General features: G+C 34.8%; 1 protein-coding gene across 1 annotated transcript in view; it reads left to right on the plus strand.

The window, feature by feature from the left end:
* CHM (CHM Rab escort protein) overlaps positions 1 to 17,235 on the plus strand; it is a 207,637-nt gene that overhangs the window by 21,218 nt on the left and 169,184 nt on the right. The window contains exon 2 of the mRNA XM_060002983.1: positions 1,448 to 1,514. Within this exon, the coding sequence (XP_059858966.1) occupies positions 1,448 to 1,514 (67 nt within the window). The remainder of the gene's footprint in view (positions 1 to 1,447; positions 1,515 to 17,235) is intronic.

Consider the following 17,235-nt stretch of genomic DNA (forward strand, 5'->3'; position numbering starts at 1 on the left):
TGTGTATTATATCCAAAGTTAAGGTTGCAACTTTATGATGGCTTATTTCCAATAATTGATATTTAATGGCTATATTCAGTACATTTGGTCAGAACTTCTTTTTTGAACCAAACATTTTATACCCACAAAGCGTTCACCACTAGAAAACTCTAGTTCTTCCATGAATGCAGCTGAATCTTTTGTTTAATGTGGTTTTAACTACAGATTGACTACATAAGTTGCTTCCATATGCATATTGCTTTTTACATAAAGAAGATAATCATTCTCTTTTCTTGAAATCCTTGATGCTTAGTGTGTAGTTTAAACCCTTGCCAAAAGAATGCTATTTCTTTTCTACTAGGTAAAATTCCAAGAGGTCCGTGGTATCTCATTGTAGTGAAACAGTAGCAGCACTAAACTTTCAAAACATGCTTTGTTCATCGGACTGATATAAAAGATTTAATAGCCTCTGTTGAAATGGTAGCTCTTATGATAAAAAGTTATGAAAGAGTCTTAAATTTACAACATAGAGTATTAACTAGTTGATGTAGCTGAACATCTGAATTTTTTATTATAAAATTGTTATCTTTAGTAAATTTTTTTGGTACTGGTAGTAGTAATATATATATTTCCTTTTATGATAACAAACTTTATGGTGTGGCTTAATTTAATTCCCAAACAGTAATATTCTTATCAAACTGCTGTATTAACCAGAAGTAAAATAATATATCATGTAAATGGCCTCTTTTTAAATTAGTTAAGCTATTGCTTAAACTGAAAAATGTATGCCATTCCCCCAAAGAGGCACTGTGGCTTGGAGTTAAGATTTGGGTTAAAATTTCAACTCTAGAACTTTTTTTTTTTTGTAAAGCATTGGGCAGCAAGTTAACCAATTTGCACTCTAGTTTCTTCTTCATCTCTAAAATGTGTATGCAGATCCTTCTCTCTCAGTGCATTTGGGAGAATCAGATGAGCTAGTGTGTGAACATAGTTTCTTTTTTTTTTTTTTTTAACATCTTTATTGGGGTATAATTGCTTTACAATGGTGTGTTAGTTTCTGCTTTATAACAAAGTGAATCAGTTATACATATGTTCCCATATCTCTTCCCTCTTGCGTCTCCCTCCCTCCCTCCCACCCTCCTGAACATAGTTTCTAAATAACAAAGTGCTATATGAACAATATTTTGACAGTTGCTCATTTATGGTAATTGGTAGATAAAAAGAGTTTAAGTACTTGATTTTTAAAAACCTCTCTTCCACATGATAAAATTTTCAGTATTAGTAGTATATGTTTAAGAAACATCATTCAACAGCATAATAATACAAACTATAATTTTGAATACAAGAATGAGCCTCTTTTGTTAAACTCTTCTATACAGCGACGACATGAATATTTTTTGTGTTTTATATATATATATATATATATATATTTCTACATTCTAAATGATATAGGTGTATGTTTTTATAGGTTTGCCTGAATCCATCATTGCGGCTGCATGTTCAAGAAGTGGCCAGAGGGTTCTGCATGTTGATTCGTAAGTTTATCAATGGTAGCGTTTGATACTTCCTAAATACCTCTATACAAAATTAAAATTTAAATATACACACGTGTTTGTGTATATATATACATCCTATATAAACTTTTTAAGTTAGGAAAATAATTGGAATTGTTTAATTTTCACCAAAAACGTGAAATATATAATGTACAGGCTTTACTATTATACTCTGTGAAATAGTGTACTGTTTCCTTTGAGGATAAACCAAATGTACCATAATTTTATTTTTCACATGAGTGATTTTGTTTTTTTAAATGATAATTCTCCAAGAGGCTTGGAAACCTCACACCTGACCATTTAATTATATACATGTGTGGGTGTGTAAAACCTGTATATGCTGTTGTATTTTAGGCTTTGTATTTGATTGTTGAAAAAATCAGCTGATAAGAGTATGTGGTTTTCTTAAAATTCATCAAAATTTAAACTATTAGAAAAATCTAGAATATCTAGAATTTTGTTTTCCCCTTTTTCCTTAAATGTGATGATAAAAAGGAAGTTAATGGAAAATTCAAGTTTAAGATAAAGCATAAATCTTTCCCTTCCTGCTTCCTCCTGAAACAAACCCTTAACTTTTTGCCTATTTATTTAGTGCTTTTGACTGTTGTATTTTGGCCCTTTAATTGTTCATTAAATAGGAGTAGAAAGGAAACAAGAAATAATGACTTTATATTTTCTGTTTGATAGTAACTGCAAGTTTTTCAGAATGTCAGAATACTAAGAATAACAAGATTTGCTATAGTTCACAGTGCCTTCTCATATATTATCCCATTGTAAATATGTAGGAATCCAAAAGTGGTATTAGTTCATTTACCCTTTCTAAATTTATTTTCAAAGCATAACTCCTCAGTTATTGGATGAAATTTCTAAATTAAATTAGTTTCTGTTCTCAAGTCCTGCTCTTGGAATTCTCTTTCACTATCATATGTGTAACTGCTGTGTTAATGTCTTAATTCAGTCTTTTTGACATATGGATTCACATGCTGAAAAACTTGCTGCCTTGAAAGCTGAGGTACTGGGCCAGTGTGCTTTAAAAAGGCTTAATAAGAATGTAAATTCAAATTTATTTCTGATAATGTTAATTAACCTAAAATTGAAAATAAAATCTTAAATTTCCCAAAGTTATTTGTTGTGCTCACACTGTAAGCTACTTCCCATATCAGTTTCTTTGCACGTTATATAATTTAACTCTCGTCACAGCTGAGTGAGGAGGGTGGTGTTATCCCAATTTAGCAAATGGGGGTGGGATGTGAGGCATAGAGAGGTTAAGTAATTTTTCTAACTTTACCCAGCTAGTGCATGTCTAAGTTTAAATGCAAATAACTTTTAAATTGTGGTAAAAATAACACATAACATAAAATTTGCCATCTTAACTATTTCTAAGTGTATACAGTTGAGTAGTGTTAAGTATATTCATATTGTTGTGTAGCAGATCTCCAGGACTTTTGATATTACAAACCTGAACTCTATGCCCATTAAACAATAACTCTCCATTCCTCTTCCCCCCAGCCCTGGCAACTACCATTCTACTTTCTGTCTCCATGAATTTTACTTCTCTAGATTCCTCATATAATTGGAATTATACGTTATTTGTCTTTTTGTGATTGGCTTATTTCAGTCAGTATAATGTTCTCAAGGCTCATCCATTTTGTATCATGTGTCAGAATTTCCTTCCTTTTTAAGGCTGAATAATATTCCATTGTATGTATATACTATATTTATTCATCTGTTTATAAACATTTGACTCGCTTCCACCTCTTGACTATAGTGAATAATGCTGCTATGAACATGGATGTGCAAATATATCGTCAAGATCCTGCTTTCAGTTCTTTTAGATATATACCCAGAATTGATATAGTAATTCTATTTTTAGTTTTTTGAGGAACTGCCTTACTACTTTCCATAGCAATGGTACCTTTTACATTTCAACCAACTTCCCGTGCTTTGGCTCCAACTGGGAAGTTGTATATGGGCTTTTAAGCTAGTATACCTGGGTTTAAGTCCTGGTTTCTTCACTTACTAGGTGTGTAACCTTTGACAAATTAATTAATCTTTCTGTAACTCAGTTTCTTGATATAAACTGCAATTGTAATAGTAATTTATAAGATTGTTTATTGGATTAAATAAAATAATCAATGTAATGGATTTATAACAGTGCCTGAAACATAGTAAGCCCTTAGTAAATGTTAACTTATATTACTCTAACAATACTGTTGTTTGTTGTTGTTGAGAAATGTTGTTCTTTGGTAGGTGAATTCTCTTTTTTATTTTCTGATTGCTTTGATATTCTTCTGTTTGTCTTTATAGTTATATAGTCTTCCTCTTATCTGTCAAGGTGTGGATTTTATTTCTATTTATACTGTTCAGAAATTGTTTTGTTTCTTGAAATCAGATGACTTATGCCTTTTGTTGGTGGGAAAACCCTCAACTGTTTCTTCAAACATCTCTCTTCTTTCTTTTGGAAATTCTCTTATAAATTGCACCTTTTCATTCTATCCTTTATGCCTTTTAATGTCACTTTCATATTTTTCATCTTTTTACCTTTTGATACAGTATTCTGAGTAGTTTTCTCAGCTTTATCTTCTTGTTCTGGGGTTAGCAACTATGGCCCACAGGTCAGCCACTTTTTTTTTTTAAATAAAGTCATATTGGAACGCAACCATTCTTATTATATACTTATAGATATACATGTTTACATATTGACTATGGCTGCTTTCACACTACAAAGTCAAAGAGTTAAGTAGTTGTAACAAAAACTGTGTGGTCTGCAAAGCCTAAAAATTTACTATCTGGCCCTTTATAGAAAATGTTTGCAGACCTCTAGTTCATTAACTCTGTCTTTAGATGAGTCTAATTTTCTATTTATCCTAGCTATCATTTTCTTCAATGACTTTCATTTCTAGAAGTCCTGTTGGGTTATTTTTTAAAGCCATCGTGTTCTTTCTTTGTGTTTCAATTCATTTTTTTAAAAACGTGTGAAATATTTTATGTGAAGTTCTTTGAGGTTTAATACTGCTCTTTGTCATTTTCTCTCCATCTTCAGGGTCAGTACTTTTTCTTATTTCCTTTCCCTAAAATTTCCAGTTTTTCTTTAGCGGGGCTTTATCTGTGGGAATGCTGTGTGACCTGTTTGAGGGGGTATGTTCGTACTAAGTGGTTTTGCATTTACTTTTGCCTGGTCAGCCAGTGCTATTACTGACCATATTAGTTCCTATTGCTGCTGTAACAAATTACCACAAATGTAGTAGCTTAACACAACACAAAGTTATTCTTTTACAGTTCTGCAGGTCAGAAGTATGAAATGAATCTTACGGGTCTGAAATCAAGTTGTAGGCAGGCAGTGTTACATTCCTTTTGGAGGATTCAGGGGAGCATCTGTTTCCTTATCTTTTTCAGCTTCTAGAGGCCACCTCATTCCTTGGCTTATGGCCCCTTCTTCCATCTTCAAGAGCCTCACTTCACCCTCTATCATGCTACCTTGTTTTTCTGCCCCTGACCTTCTTGCCTCTCTCATAAGGAACCTTGTGTTTACATTGGGGCCTACCTGGATACTGTAGGATATTCCTCCCATCTCAGGATACTTTATTTATGCATGTTAGCAAAGTCCGTTTTGTCATATAAGAAAGCTTATTCACAGCTTCTGGGGATTAGGACATCGACAACTTTGGGGAACCATCATCTACTACACTGGCTCAAAACAATTTGTATGTTAATTTCTAGGCTTGAGGTTTCTTGGTTTATGTGAGTAGCATGTATTAGAACACCATAATCACCTGTGGTTCAAGTTTGCAGTTGTAAATTCTCATAGAAATTTCCCCTTCCGCCTACAGCCTGCTTCAACAGTATCCCATCATGTACTCTCTCTAAGTATACAGTATTCTCTCACATCTTTACGCCTTTTTTCATGCTGGTCCCTATTCTATGCGAATAGAGTACTCCTTCTTTAGGACATAGCTAGTATACCACTTTCTAGTGATGTCTTCCTTGATAATCCAAGTAGTATTAATTTTTTCTAGTTGTCTGTACTTTCAAGTCTTCTGTACATTCTTATAATATTTTTCACACAGTATTATTATTGTTTATAGATCTCTTGGCTCTATTAGACTTTTAGAGATTAGGGATCATGTCTTAGTCATCTTAATATCCCCAGTGCCTGAGAGGTCTGGAATACAGCAGTCCCTAAATAAATATTTGATAAATATTATATATGCCAAGCCACTGTTCTAGTGATGGGAATTTAGAATTGCCTCATATACGCTCAGTGCAACATTGGTCCTTGCTCATCTACAGATGGTAGATTCATGGTAGTTTGGAAGGGAGTTATCTGTTGATGAGAAAGTTGAGGTTTGCCAATAGTCAAACAAGCAGATGACTGGGGAAAAACTCAGTTCTTATTCCTATTCCAACATTCTTTGAAATATACCACACTGTCTTTGTTGTTGATGTACCTGTATGTATTTATTAAAAACCAATTAGTTGAATTATTCTAACTAATTCTAATTTGTAGACAAAGTAGAAAATCATTACCTTGTATTTTTGCTTATTTCTCAATTAAGTTCTACTGTTGAATAGATTAGAATCATGCTTCTCAAACTGTAGTGGTGTTCTGGCACTTGGGGTGGTGGTGGCATATGAAGCCAAAGGATAAACAGTGGAGCATCTGCCTGGTGTGTAAATTTTATAAACATTATAATACATTAAATGCATTAAAATATTAAGATTTTCTGAACAAATTTTAGATTTGTGGTAAAGTTGAAAAATTAGTACAGAGAGGTTCTGTATATACTTTATTCAGCTTCTCCTAATGCTAACATCTCATGTAGCCATAGTACCATGATCAAAACTGAGAAATTAATATTGGTGGAATACTAACTACTAAACTGTAGACCTAATTTGAATTTCACTGATTTTTTTCAATAATGTTATATTTCTGTTTCAGGTTCTGGTCCAGGATCCCACTTTGCATTTAGTTGTTAATAGTCTCAAATTATCTCCCCCAAGGTACACTAATGTTTGCCTAATGGTCATTTTCTATTTTCCTCTTCCCATTTTCACTTATTTATTGCAATTCTTCTGTAAATAAGAGCTGTCTCTTCTTCCTCATTTATTTATTTATTAAATTATATGTATCACTGTGGGTTCATAGATATTTATTTTATACTATGGGTTATAATCTCATACTACCATTGTTTATTTTGTTGTTCAAATTGTTTCAGCTTTGGTCATTGTGAGTTCTTTCCAGTTGGTTCTTGTGTCCTTGTGAAATAGCCTATCCTTGTTTGAGCACTTCCTTTCTTTCTGACACTGCAGGATGCTCCAGCCTCATCTTGTGTTTTCCCTGTTCTAGCCCTAGAATCAACCACTTTTCCAAGAGCCCTCTCTCTGTGTATTTAAGAATGGGATTTAGAAACCAAGTTCTGAATACTAGGTATCATTCCTACTGGGCTTCCCTTTTCTCCACATCCTCTCCAACATTTGTTATTTGTGTTCTTTTTGATAATAGTCATACTGACAAGTATGAGGTGATATCTCATTGTGGTTTTGATTTGCATTTCCCTGATGATTAGTGATGTTGAGCATCTTTTCATGTGTTAGAGAATGTTCTGATTTCATTCTTTTACATGTAGCTGTCTGGTTTTCCCAGCACCAGTTATTGAAGAGACTGTCTTTCCTCCATTATATATTCTTACTTCCTTTGTTGTAGATTAATTGACTATAAGTACATGGTTTATTTCTGGGCTCTCTGTTCTGTTCCACTGATCTATGTGTCTGTTTTTGTGCCAGTACCAGACTGTTTTGATTACTGTAGCTTTGTATTATAGTCTGAAGTCAGGGGGCATGATTCCTCTAGATCTGTTCTTCTTACTCAAGATTGTTTTGGCTATTCGGGGTCTTTTGTGTTTCCATAAAGTTTTTGAATTATTTGTTCAGGTTCTGTGGAAAATGCCATTGGTATTCTGATACAGATTGCATTGACTCTTTAGATTTCCTTGGGTAGTATGGTCATTTTAACAATTTTACTTCTTCCAATCCAAGAGGACAGTATATCTTTCCATCTGTTTGTATCCTCTTCAATTTCTTTCATCAGTATCTTATAGTTTTCTGAGTATGGGTCTTTTACCTCCTTAGGTAGGTTTATTCCTAGGTATTTTATTCTTTTTGATGCGATGGTAAATGGGGTGTTTTTTTTTTTACTTTCTCTTTCTGATAGTTCATTGTTAGTGTATAGAAATACAACAGATTTCTGTTCATTAATTTTGTATTCTTCAACTTTACTGAATTCATTGAGCTCTAGTAGTTTTCTTGTGGCGTCTTTAGGATTATCTATGTATAGTATGATGTCATCTGCAAACAGTGACAGTTTTATTTCGTTTCCAATTTGGGCTCCTTTTATTTCTTTTTCTTGTCTGATTACTGTGGTTAGGACTTCCGATACTATGTTGAATAAGTTTGGTGAGAGTAGGCATCCTTGCCTTGTTCCTGATCTTACAGGAAGTGCTTTCAGCTTTTCGCCATTGAGTATGGATTTTAGCTGTGGGTTTGTCATATATAGCCTTTATTACATGGAGGTATGTTCCCTGCATGCCCACTTTCTGGAGAGTTTTTATCATACATGGATGTTGAATTTTGTCAAAAGTTTTTTTCTGCATCTATTGAGATGGTCATATGGTTTTTATTCTTCAATTTGTTAATGTGGTGTATCACATTGATTGATTTATGGATATTGAAAAATTCTTGCATTCCTGGGAAGATGTACTTTTTTTTGTTTTATACTTAAACAACATTTTAACTTGCCAAAAATGTGATTTTCCAATTAATTGTAATGGGCTATATATTATTTTATTCATACAAACACACTACAATTTATTTAACCAATTCTCTACTGCTGTATTTGAGGCTGTTTCCAGTTTCCTGTTATAAGCAAAATGTGGACATCCATATACATATGGCTTTTATTTATAAATTTCTAATATTTTGGGAAAAAGGGTATTTTCCCAAATTTTTACCACATTTGTATATTTGTAAAATCACCTTATGATCTTTTTCTTTAATTTAAAAATTCACAAAGTCAGTGACTTTAATGAGATTGTGTAACTGCTGTGCCTCAATAAGCTTAAGTGTTATGATAAGGAATTAGGTAAAATTCTCTCTTTTTTTTGCAGGAAGATTTATATAGTTAGCCAGCAGAATAGTGACCTGAACTGATTATTTCATCCTGATGAACTGTTGAGTGGTATTGTTTTTCTAATCTTGGTTAAAGTTTTTCTTACATTAAAACATTAAATATTAACTGAGACAAAAGCTATAGGAATAACAGCAGACAAAAGTGTACTTTGAGTTTTTTTATGTGTATGGATTACATTCATGATTTTGTGAAGATCAACTTAGTACTTTAACCTCCTGACACTGTTTACATTTATATACCATTTAAGTGATGATAGTTGATGGTTCTGAAATGACTCATTATAAAATCCTAAGTACAACCTCTGTTGATTTATAAGCACTATCCAAGCATTATCACTATCAACAGCAGCTAATCTCATTTAAAATAGTCATTTCATTGCTGTGTTGTCATAAAATTCACAGGCAGATTTTAAATTAAAGTTAACTTCTGCCAAATTGTAATTGAAGGAGCTCTATTTTTGTGTGCCAGTGATCTTTCTAAATAAATGTAAAATCTGTGGTTCTTTTTAGAGAACTACATTTACAGTAGATATTAATGAGCTGTTGACATGTGAAAGTTCGAGAATAGGTGCTGTGATTTAGAAAAGCAATTAGCAATTCAGAATGTAGAGATTGGCATTTACTTTAATCTTGAAGTTGCTGGAGGGAGGTGCAATAGGACCAAAAGTTTACACTTGAACAGAATCTACTTCTACCAATAATTGTTCATCTGCACATCCTCAATCAGTCTTTTCTTCTAATCATATATGTCATTGTTTAGTTTTATTTTGTTTCCTATAAGTCTTTACTTTCTACTGTAACTGCTTCAAAGAGAAAATAAACTAAATAAATTGAAAATGATGATGTTACCTCACTGAATTAATCCAAATTCATGATTTCTTAGAGTCTTTTTTAAAAACGAGTATTCAGTGTTTGAAGTCTTTACATCCGATTCTGTTAAGTATTTAGTGGATTTATGATGTCAACCCAAATGAAAGTCACAGATACAGCTGTTGATGTTTTAGTCTTATGTAATAACCATATTATTATTTCTAAAAGTTGAAAACATTGTTATACTTTAATAGTTTGACCAAAGAAGGATATTAATCTAAATAGTATTATCTTGTGGGGTTAGGAACTGATGTCACCATTACATGTCTATCAGTTTCTGGGCTAGATTTCTCTTTGGTCTGACAAACAACATTTTTGTTTTCTATTTAGCAACTGTGTCTAGTTAAGAATTATTTAGGAATTGTGATAAAGAGAAGTAAACAATTATTTTGTCTCTGGTTTGTTTTCTGTTTTTGTTTGTTTGAAAAAACTTTTTGCCTTTAATCAAAAATATTCATATGTTCATCATAAAAATTTAAGCAATGTATATGTCTGTATATTACATGCACATATACATAAAAATATACATGTCATTCTGCCCACATACCACTCCCGAGAGACCACTGTTGGTGTGGTGTATTCTATCTGGTGGAATTAAAGATAGTTTTATGAGAATGGATGAATGCATGAGTGAAAGGATAAAATGAATTGAATTGATGAGGTGAAAATATGCCATAACGGTGTCTCATCATCATGTCTGTTTGCACATTCTTTTCACATTTAAGGATATTATTTAGTAATATTATGTTATGGTACTAATAGTGGAAAAAACAATTTTTTACACAGATAAATAGTTGATCAAAACTAGATGAGATCATATAGGATTGTATTAGGAAAATTCATCCCAGTAAGTTTCTTGAGAGTTGTAGAGCTATGGTTGACCAGGATTTCAAAGGACACTTTCTGGGTTCACTGTTTCTCCACCATTGATTTGACATTATTTTGACATCCCCTTTTCCTCTATATCATTTTTCATCTTTATGTTTTGGCACTGAGGTGGGAGACACTAAAATTTGCCAAGAATTCTCACTTCTCAAGAAATGTATACATTATGATTAGAAACCAGTTGTAAAACCAGATGAGATTATGGGTATTGCTAGTCCCCGAGTATTGAGAGGTGAACAACAAAACAGATCATGACTCCTGCCCTCATGATGACCTTGGACCCTAAGGGGGAAATAGACATTAAACATGCTTAAATTTTATATTATAAATTGTGCTTATGAAGGAAAAAAGGGTAGTGCTCTAAGAGAGTAATGGGGGTATTATTTAGATTTGGTGGTAGGAGGGTGGCTTGAATGGGAGTGGTTACAATAACTTCTTATTGACTTCTCACCATGGATATGGGACTATAAGGATCTTTGAGAACTAGCATCATTTTCCTTTTATAGAAAGAGTTAAAGTGATTTCTTATTAGAGGCATTATTTTTGTGTGGCTTAATAGAACTCTACCTCATTGAGTCACCTCAGAAATTGCATCTGCAGTTGTGTGTCAAATGAATTTTATGATGTTTTTCTGCCCTGGAAATTAATACGTGGAATTGTGTGAAAAATTTCAGTCTGATGCCTTGCTTCTGCAGTGAAAGAACAAAAATAATCTGTTCAGATGTTCAATGATTATTGGCTCCTAAAAAAAGGAACCAGTATTGATTCAACAGCTAATCCTATTGTAAAGTTTCTTTTTAGTGGTTTTAGTTTGTGAAAATTCAGGTCTGTTTATGTTTTTTTTAATGCAAAAATAAAACAACATGGCTGTTTCTCTTATACTGGAATACTTGCACATATGTCAATAAGGTAGCTCAAAATTAAGTATTTGAAAGGTTTTAGATTTAAGACTACCATAAAAGGATAGGGAAGTAAAAGAAATGTAACCTCACTTAGAAGAAAAATTTTTTTTTTACCTTCTGTTACCTAGATGAAAGGAAGAAAACCTCGCTGTGTCTCCTGTAAGGATGAGAAAAATATGTCAAAGAAGGAAGTGTTACCCTAGCTTTTCCCTTTCTCTGTTCCCCCATGTTAAAGACATTTCCTGAGGTCTGTGGCACTAATTTATGAATGAAAGTAGTTTTCAGTTGCTTAACATAATCTAGTATTCAGGATGGTGTATGCTGTTACAAACAACGTGACGTAATAATAATAGCTACCATTTACTGAATATTTGCTCAGTACTGTGTTAGGTACTTTACAAATATTAAGCTATTTAATTTTTATTATATTTCTCTAAAAGAAGTATAAATTCTCTCCTTCTGCAGATGAGGAAACAAACTCAGAGAATTGAAATAACTTGTCCAATGTCACATTTCTATTAAGGGGACGAACCAGGATTTAAAGCCAGGTCCATTAGACTGCAACGCCTATGCTCTTTCACTAAGATAAGCTGTAGGGTTGGAAGACAAACAAATCCTGGGTTTGATGATCAAGAGACCCAATTCAGGCTGTTACTCTGTCACTGATTAGTTATGTGACTTATGTTGTTTTCTTCAACTGTAAAATTGGCGTAGCGTACCACCTACCTTGAAGAGTCCCTGTGAGGGACCAGTGGGATACATGTAAAAAATTGAGGTGTGGCCAGCAAGGTCTGACAGTCATATGTACCAGGTTCACTAAAAGGCTTTTACTTTGGAATCACTGGGAATATGTTCAGTCTTTATTTTGGAGGGCAGTGTGGGGGAAAAAAAATCCTTGGAAGCAACTTGTGAATTTTTATGGTTTTGAGACAGAAATGTCATTTTATCTTTAGTTCACTGAAACCTGTATGACAGGAGCTTCATTTGCAAATGACAATTCTTGCATAAGGAGGCTTTTTTTCCTATAGAGCTCAAACAGAGGCTAGATTGATTGAGATAGCTCTTTGCAGAAATCATGATATATCAGCATCTCTCTAGATATTACTAACTTTTACTTGTTTTATTCAGTGGGTTTGAATGAGGATAGCTTTCACACAGACCAGAAAACTACAGGCAAAGATAATTGAATGTACATATGCATTTTTCACTACCTCTCCTTGCCCCCCCAACCTTCTTCCTCTTGAGCAATTTCTTTATCATTCATCCTCCTTCTCCTTCGAAAAGGAGGGTTTTGTGGGTTTTGTTTTTACTTTGAAACGGCAACTGTTCTTACCAGCTCCTTGGAGCTTTGAAGACTATTAATCAGCTTGACAGCTGGAAGCAGAGTGATCGACAGCAATCAAGCTTAAAGCTTTTTCTTATCACTCTGATTTCTCTTTTTTTCCCCATTAATGAAACTAGAGTTTGATTTGCCTTTCCATGGCAAAGCAAGGGTAAATTTTAGGAGCTGTGCCTATGAAGTAGAGGATAGGGAAAAAGGGAGAGGGGGTCAACAATCTTCAATCCTTTGACTTGTCAGCTCTGTTGTTCTCTCAGCAGTCCCCATTCTTGTCTCTCTCTCTTCTTCCTTCTCAGGGTTGTCAGTGAACCTAGCTATGCCTGGCTGGCACTGGACTCTGGTAATTGTCAATGGAAAGGGCACTGGAGACTCCTGTGGGTGTGTTCTGTGTCTACACTTGGCATGGGAGGGGGAGAATGATAACTTACTATGTGCTAGGCACTGCTTTAAGTGCTTTCATTCCTATATTTAAGATAAATCGAGGCTTTTAAAGAGTAACTGTAAGGTTATTGGCTGAGGTCACACAGCTAGTAAGAGGCACAGCTGGGGTTTGAACCCAGGTCCATATGATCCTGAAGCCTTGATTAATAGCCATGCATTTACTCCTCTTAGTTAACAATTATGACCATGCATTAAGGGTTCCAAGATGACCAAACTGCTGTTATTGCCCTTAAGTTTCTCCTGGCCTAGTCAGAGGAAACACTCATGCAGTCTAATTACAAGACAATATAAAAATTGTATAATGATTCATTCATTAGTGTATAGGCTAGGCTACCATGAAGCAATCATATCGGTTATACTGGGCTACAGTAAAGCAATCATATTACTACCTCTCTATCAATGCATGAATTGTTATACCTGTAAATAAATGTGAATTTCTTTTTTCACATTAAAAAAGACAGTATGGGGCTTCCCTGGTGGCGCAGCGGTTGAGAGTCCACCTGCCGATTCAGGGAACGCGGGTTCGTGCCCCGGTCCGGGAAGATCCCGCGTGCCGCGGAGCGGCTGGGCCTATGGGCCATGGCCGCTGGGCCTGCGCGTCCGGAGCCTGTGCTCCGCAGCGGGGTGGGGCGCAGCAGTGAGAGACCCGTGTACCGCAAAAAAAAAAAAAAAGACAGTATGACAGCTCTTACAGAAGTATGTGCAGAGCTCTAGAAGCACAAAGATCAGTTTTATTTATATATTGGAGAGCTGAAGCCTTCACAGGGAAAATGATACTGGTTTTGAGTAGTTCCAACTGGTTTGACTAGTTCCACCATTAGTTTTGTGATGGAATAACCTTGGGTATAGGATATAGCATTAATAAAAGCAGAGAGACATGCAGGCACTTGACTCACTCAGGCAGTGTTAACTGTGGTTGTGGCTAATGCATTGGATGCATGGCAGAGAAGAGTGATGCCTAGAGATAAAGCTGGACAGTAAGTTGGAAGTAAGTTTTGAAGGTTCTTAGAGCGATGCCAAGGATTTTGGACTCTACTCTAGAGGCATTAGTAAACCATTAAACATCTTAATGCCAGGGAATGACATAATGTGTTCTGCCAAGACCTGATCACAATGGCAGTAATGTGAAGGTTGGGTTGGAAAGGAAGAAACTAGAGGCAGGGAAACCTTTGAGGAGGCTAATGAAAAAAAAAAATGGGATAAGAGAGAGGGCCTGAAATAAGGCAGCAGTGGTAAGGATCCAAAGATAGAAGGGGTTTGAGGAATTAACTAGAATTGACAAATGAGGAAGGGATGATGAGTGAGTTCAAGATTTTCTAGCATTGGCAGCTGTGAGAATCGTGTTGGCATTTATTGAAATGGGGAAACCAAGAGGAAAACCAAATTTTGGGTGGGGGACAGTTAATAAATTTGCCTTTTGGACCTGTAGAGCTTAAAATTAATCTGGGATATTTAGTGGAGGGAGATGTCCAGTAAGCTAATGACTCATGATATGTATTTTCAGTACAGAAATATCAATAGCTATGAGTCTGGAGCTCTCCCCAGAGGGCCCAGATTGGAGATGGCAATTTGTGAGTCATTGGTAGAGAAGTGATGATTGAGTCAGTAGGAATAGATGAGATCATAGAGGAAGACAAGAATTGAGGGCAGCCTTTGTACATTACCCACTCGTCTACCTGTCTAAAAATGGATTTGAATGGGTGGACTAGTGTGGAATGACTAATAACTCTAAAGATAGGAAGGTCTCTTCTCCAGCCCTAATGACTGGGAACACAGCCTGCCATTTCGTTCTGGCAGACTGAACTGATTGCCAAAGCAGCTTCCTATAGCTTTATAGGATTCTAAAAACCAAGTAAGGGTTTGGTCTTCCTCTCTAATATTAGAACTGCATCTGCGTACTCTACCAAGGAGGCTGACCTTCCTTGATCTTAGAATGAGGGTATGGTGAAAGGAGCTTGACTTTCTTGTGTATCAAGTATATGGAGCTTTTAGTAAATGAGAATTTGTGTAGGGGGTAACTCTATTATATTCCCTAAGCTGTTCTGTTATTTGTCAACAAGGAAGACAGAAACATGTCATGGTTCTTTGTAATACTACAACCAAATTTAAATAGAATAGAGCCTCTTTCAGTGTGCATGGTGTATAGCTGGCAAATTGATACAAGTAGACATGCCACACTATTATTTTCCTACTCCTATCATATACAGAAAGATATTTGTGCACATTAAATATGAGATATGTAATAAAATTGATTGTAATTTAGGTCCTAGAAATGAATAGTCCCTCCAGGTTTGGCATTAGAGTAGATGTAGTCATGAAGTTATTATTCCATTTTCATTATCCAGATGAGTTGGAGAAACAAAACAAAAATTAGACTTCATCCCATCTAATGTCTGTAAATATCAATAGATCCCATTGCCTTTACTCATAGTAAGTCAGATTCCAAGATTTGTATTATGTGCTTATGTTTATAATTTTAAGTATTCCAGTCTTGTAGATTATAGCAGGCAGTGTTTCATATAGTGGAAAGAGCATAGGCTTGGGGGCCTGATATGTCCTGGGCTTCATTAAGGGCCGGCTCTGCCATTTCCTAGCTGAGTGAGTTAAAACAAGATACTCAACTTCATGGTTGTTTTTTTTCTTTTTTCTTCTAATTTTAAAATGGGGATAATTATAGCACCGATCTCTCAGGATTCTTGTCAAGATTAAATGAGATAGTGAATGGAAAATGACAAGCTCAACATATATAGTACCTATTTTTCTTCTTCCCCTTAACATGAATTAAGCCAGCATCTCAAAATACGTTGTTGAACCAAATGCTATTTCAAAAAAAAAAATGCTCATTGGTTAACTGAATTTATTCCTTCTTGGAGAGAACAGACATTAACATATTTAATGGTGCTGAGAAGGTCTGCCATAAATAAACCATTTTCTGGTGGTTTTACTCTTTTAAACATAACATGTTCCAAATTTATTTTGTCATTGTAACTTTTTTCTTGGAATCCCTGTTAACAGCCCATGTTACTGATGGGATACAGTTTGGAAAAGGTGAATTTAGTAATTGGGTCCAGGTGCTATTTGATATCTAAGTGTTTGGCTTCATTAAACCACAGCAACCATTACAATATCCTATGGTCTAAATGTTGCTAGCCAGCTTAGATGTTTGGGATTGTTTATGTTGCAGTGGACAGGATTAGGGTTTGGAAAGCTAAGTTTCAGTGGCAGTCCTGCCAGTTGTAGCTGTGTGGCCCTGAACTGACTTAATCTCTACATAGACTGTTTTCAGTGTCTTCATTTGTAAAATAACAGCCTTATCTGCCTCACAAGATTGTTGGGAGAATCCATGAGAAAATAGTTGTGAAAACGATTTTGAAAATGAAAGATGCTGTCAGTGGAAGGTGGTATTACTACTATCCTAGGAAAAGGAATTTAGGAGCAGTGAATATAGAATAGGGGCATCTAGAGTTTAGGCTAAGCTGCTTCTCTTTTCTGTTGCGCAGGTTTGCCCTCCATCTGCTACCTTCCTGAAAACATTTCCAACTCCTCAGTTTCCTAATAATTAGAATGGTTCCCAGATGAATGTGCCTGAATGTCAGTAGCTCTATCTTTTGTCAATGTTCTTGTCCTTGTTTACAGAAGCCATTTCCCAATACAGGATGTAGTTTAGCATCATGTAACTATGGCTGTTGCTAAATATTCAATACTGATTTGTAATTATGATGCACAATAGAAAAGAAAATTGTTAGGATTTAATTAATAGGCTCTAATTAATAGGTTTAATCCTCTGCCTTCTCTTACAGTTCAACTTTCTTTATGTCTACCTGTAATGTATTTCTTTTCTGTTAGTAGACATTAAGCAAAGTGATGTTGCTTTAACGTTAAACACTGTAAACGACGAGAAATCTCTTGTTACTCTTTTATACTATTTTTTCTGTTTTACTGGTTGGTGTTAATGAAGACAGTTGTGTAACTCATTTCCTTTGTGTGTCTGGAAAAACGTAGGTGGTACTTTGAGTAAGCTTTATGAAACTTTAGAAAGATTAAAACCATGTTTTCTACAATTGTAAAGTCAATATTTCAC

Source organism: Delphinus delphis, chromosome X (genome assembly GCF_949987515.2).
Source record: "Delphinus delphis chromosome X, mDelDel1.2, whole genome shotgun sequence".
Lineage (NCBI taxonomy): Eukaryota > Metazoa > Chordata > Mammalia > Artiodactyla > Delphinidae > Delphinus > Delphinus delphis.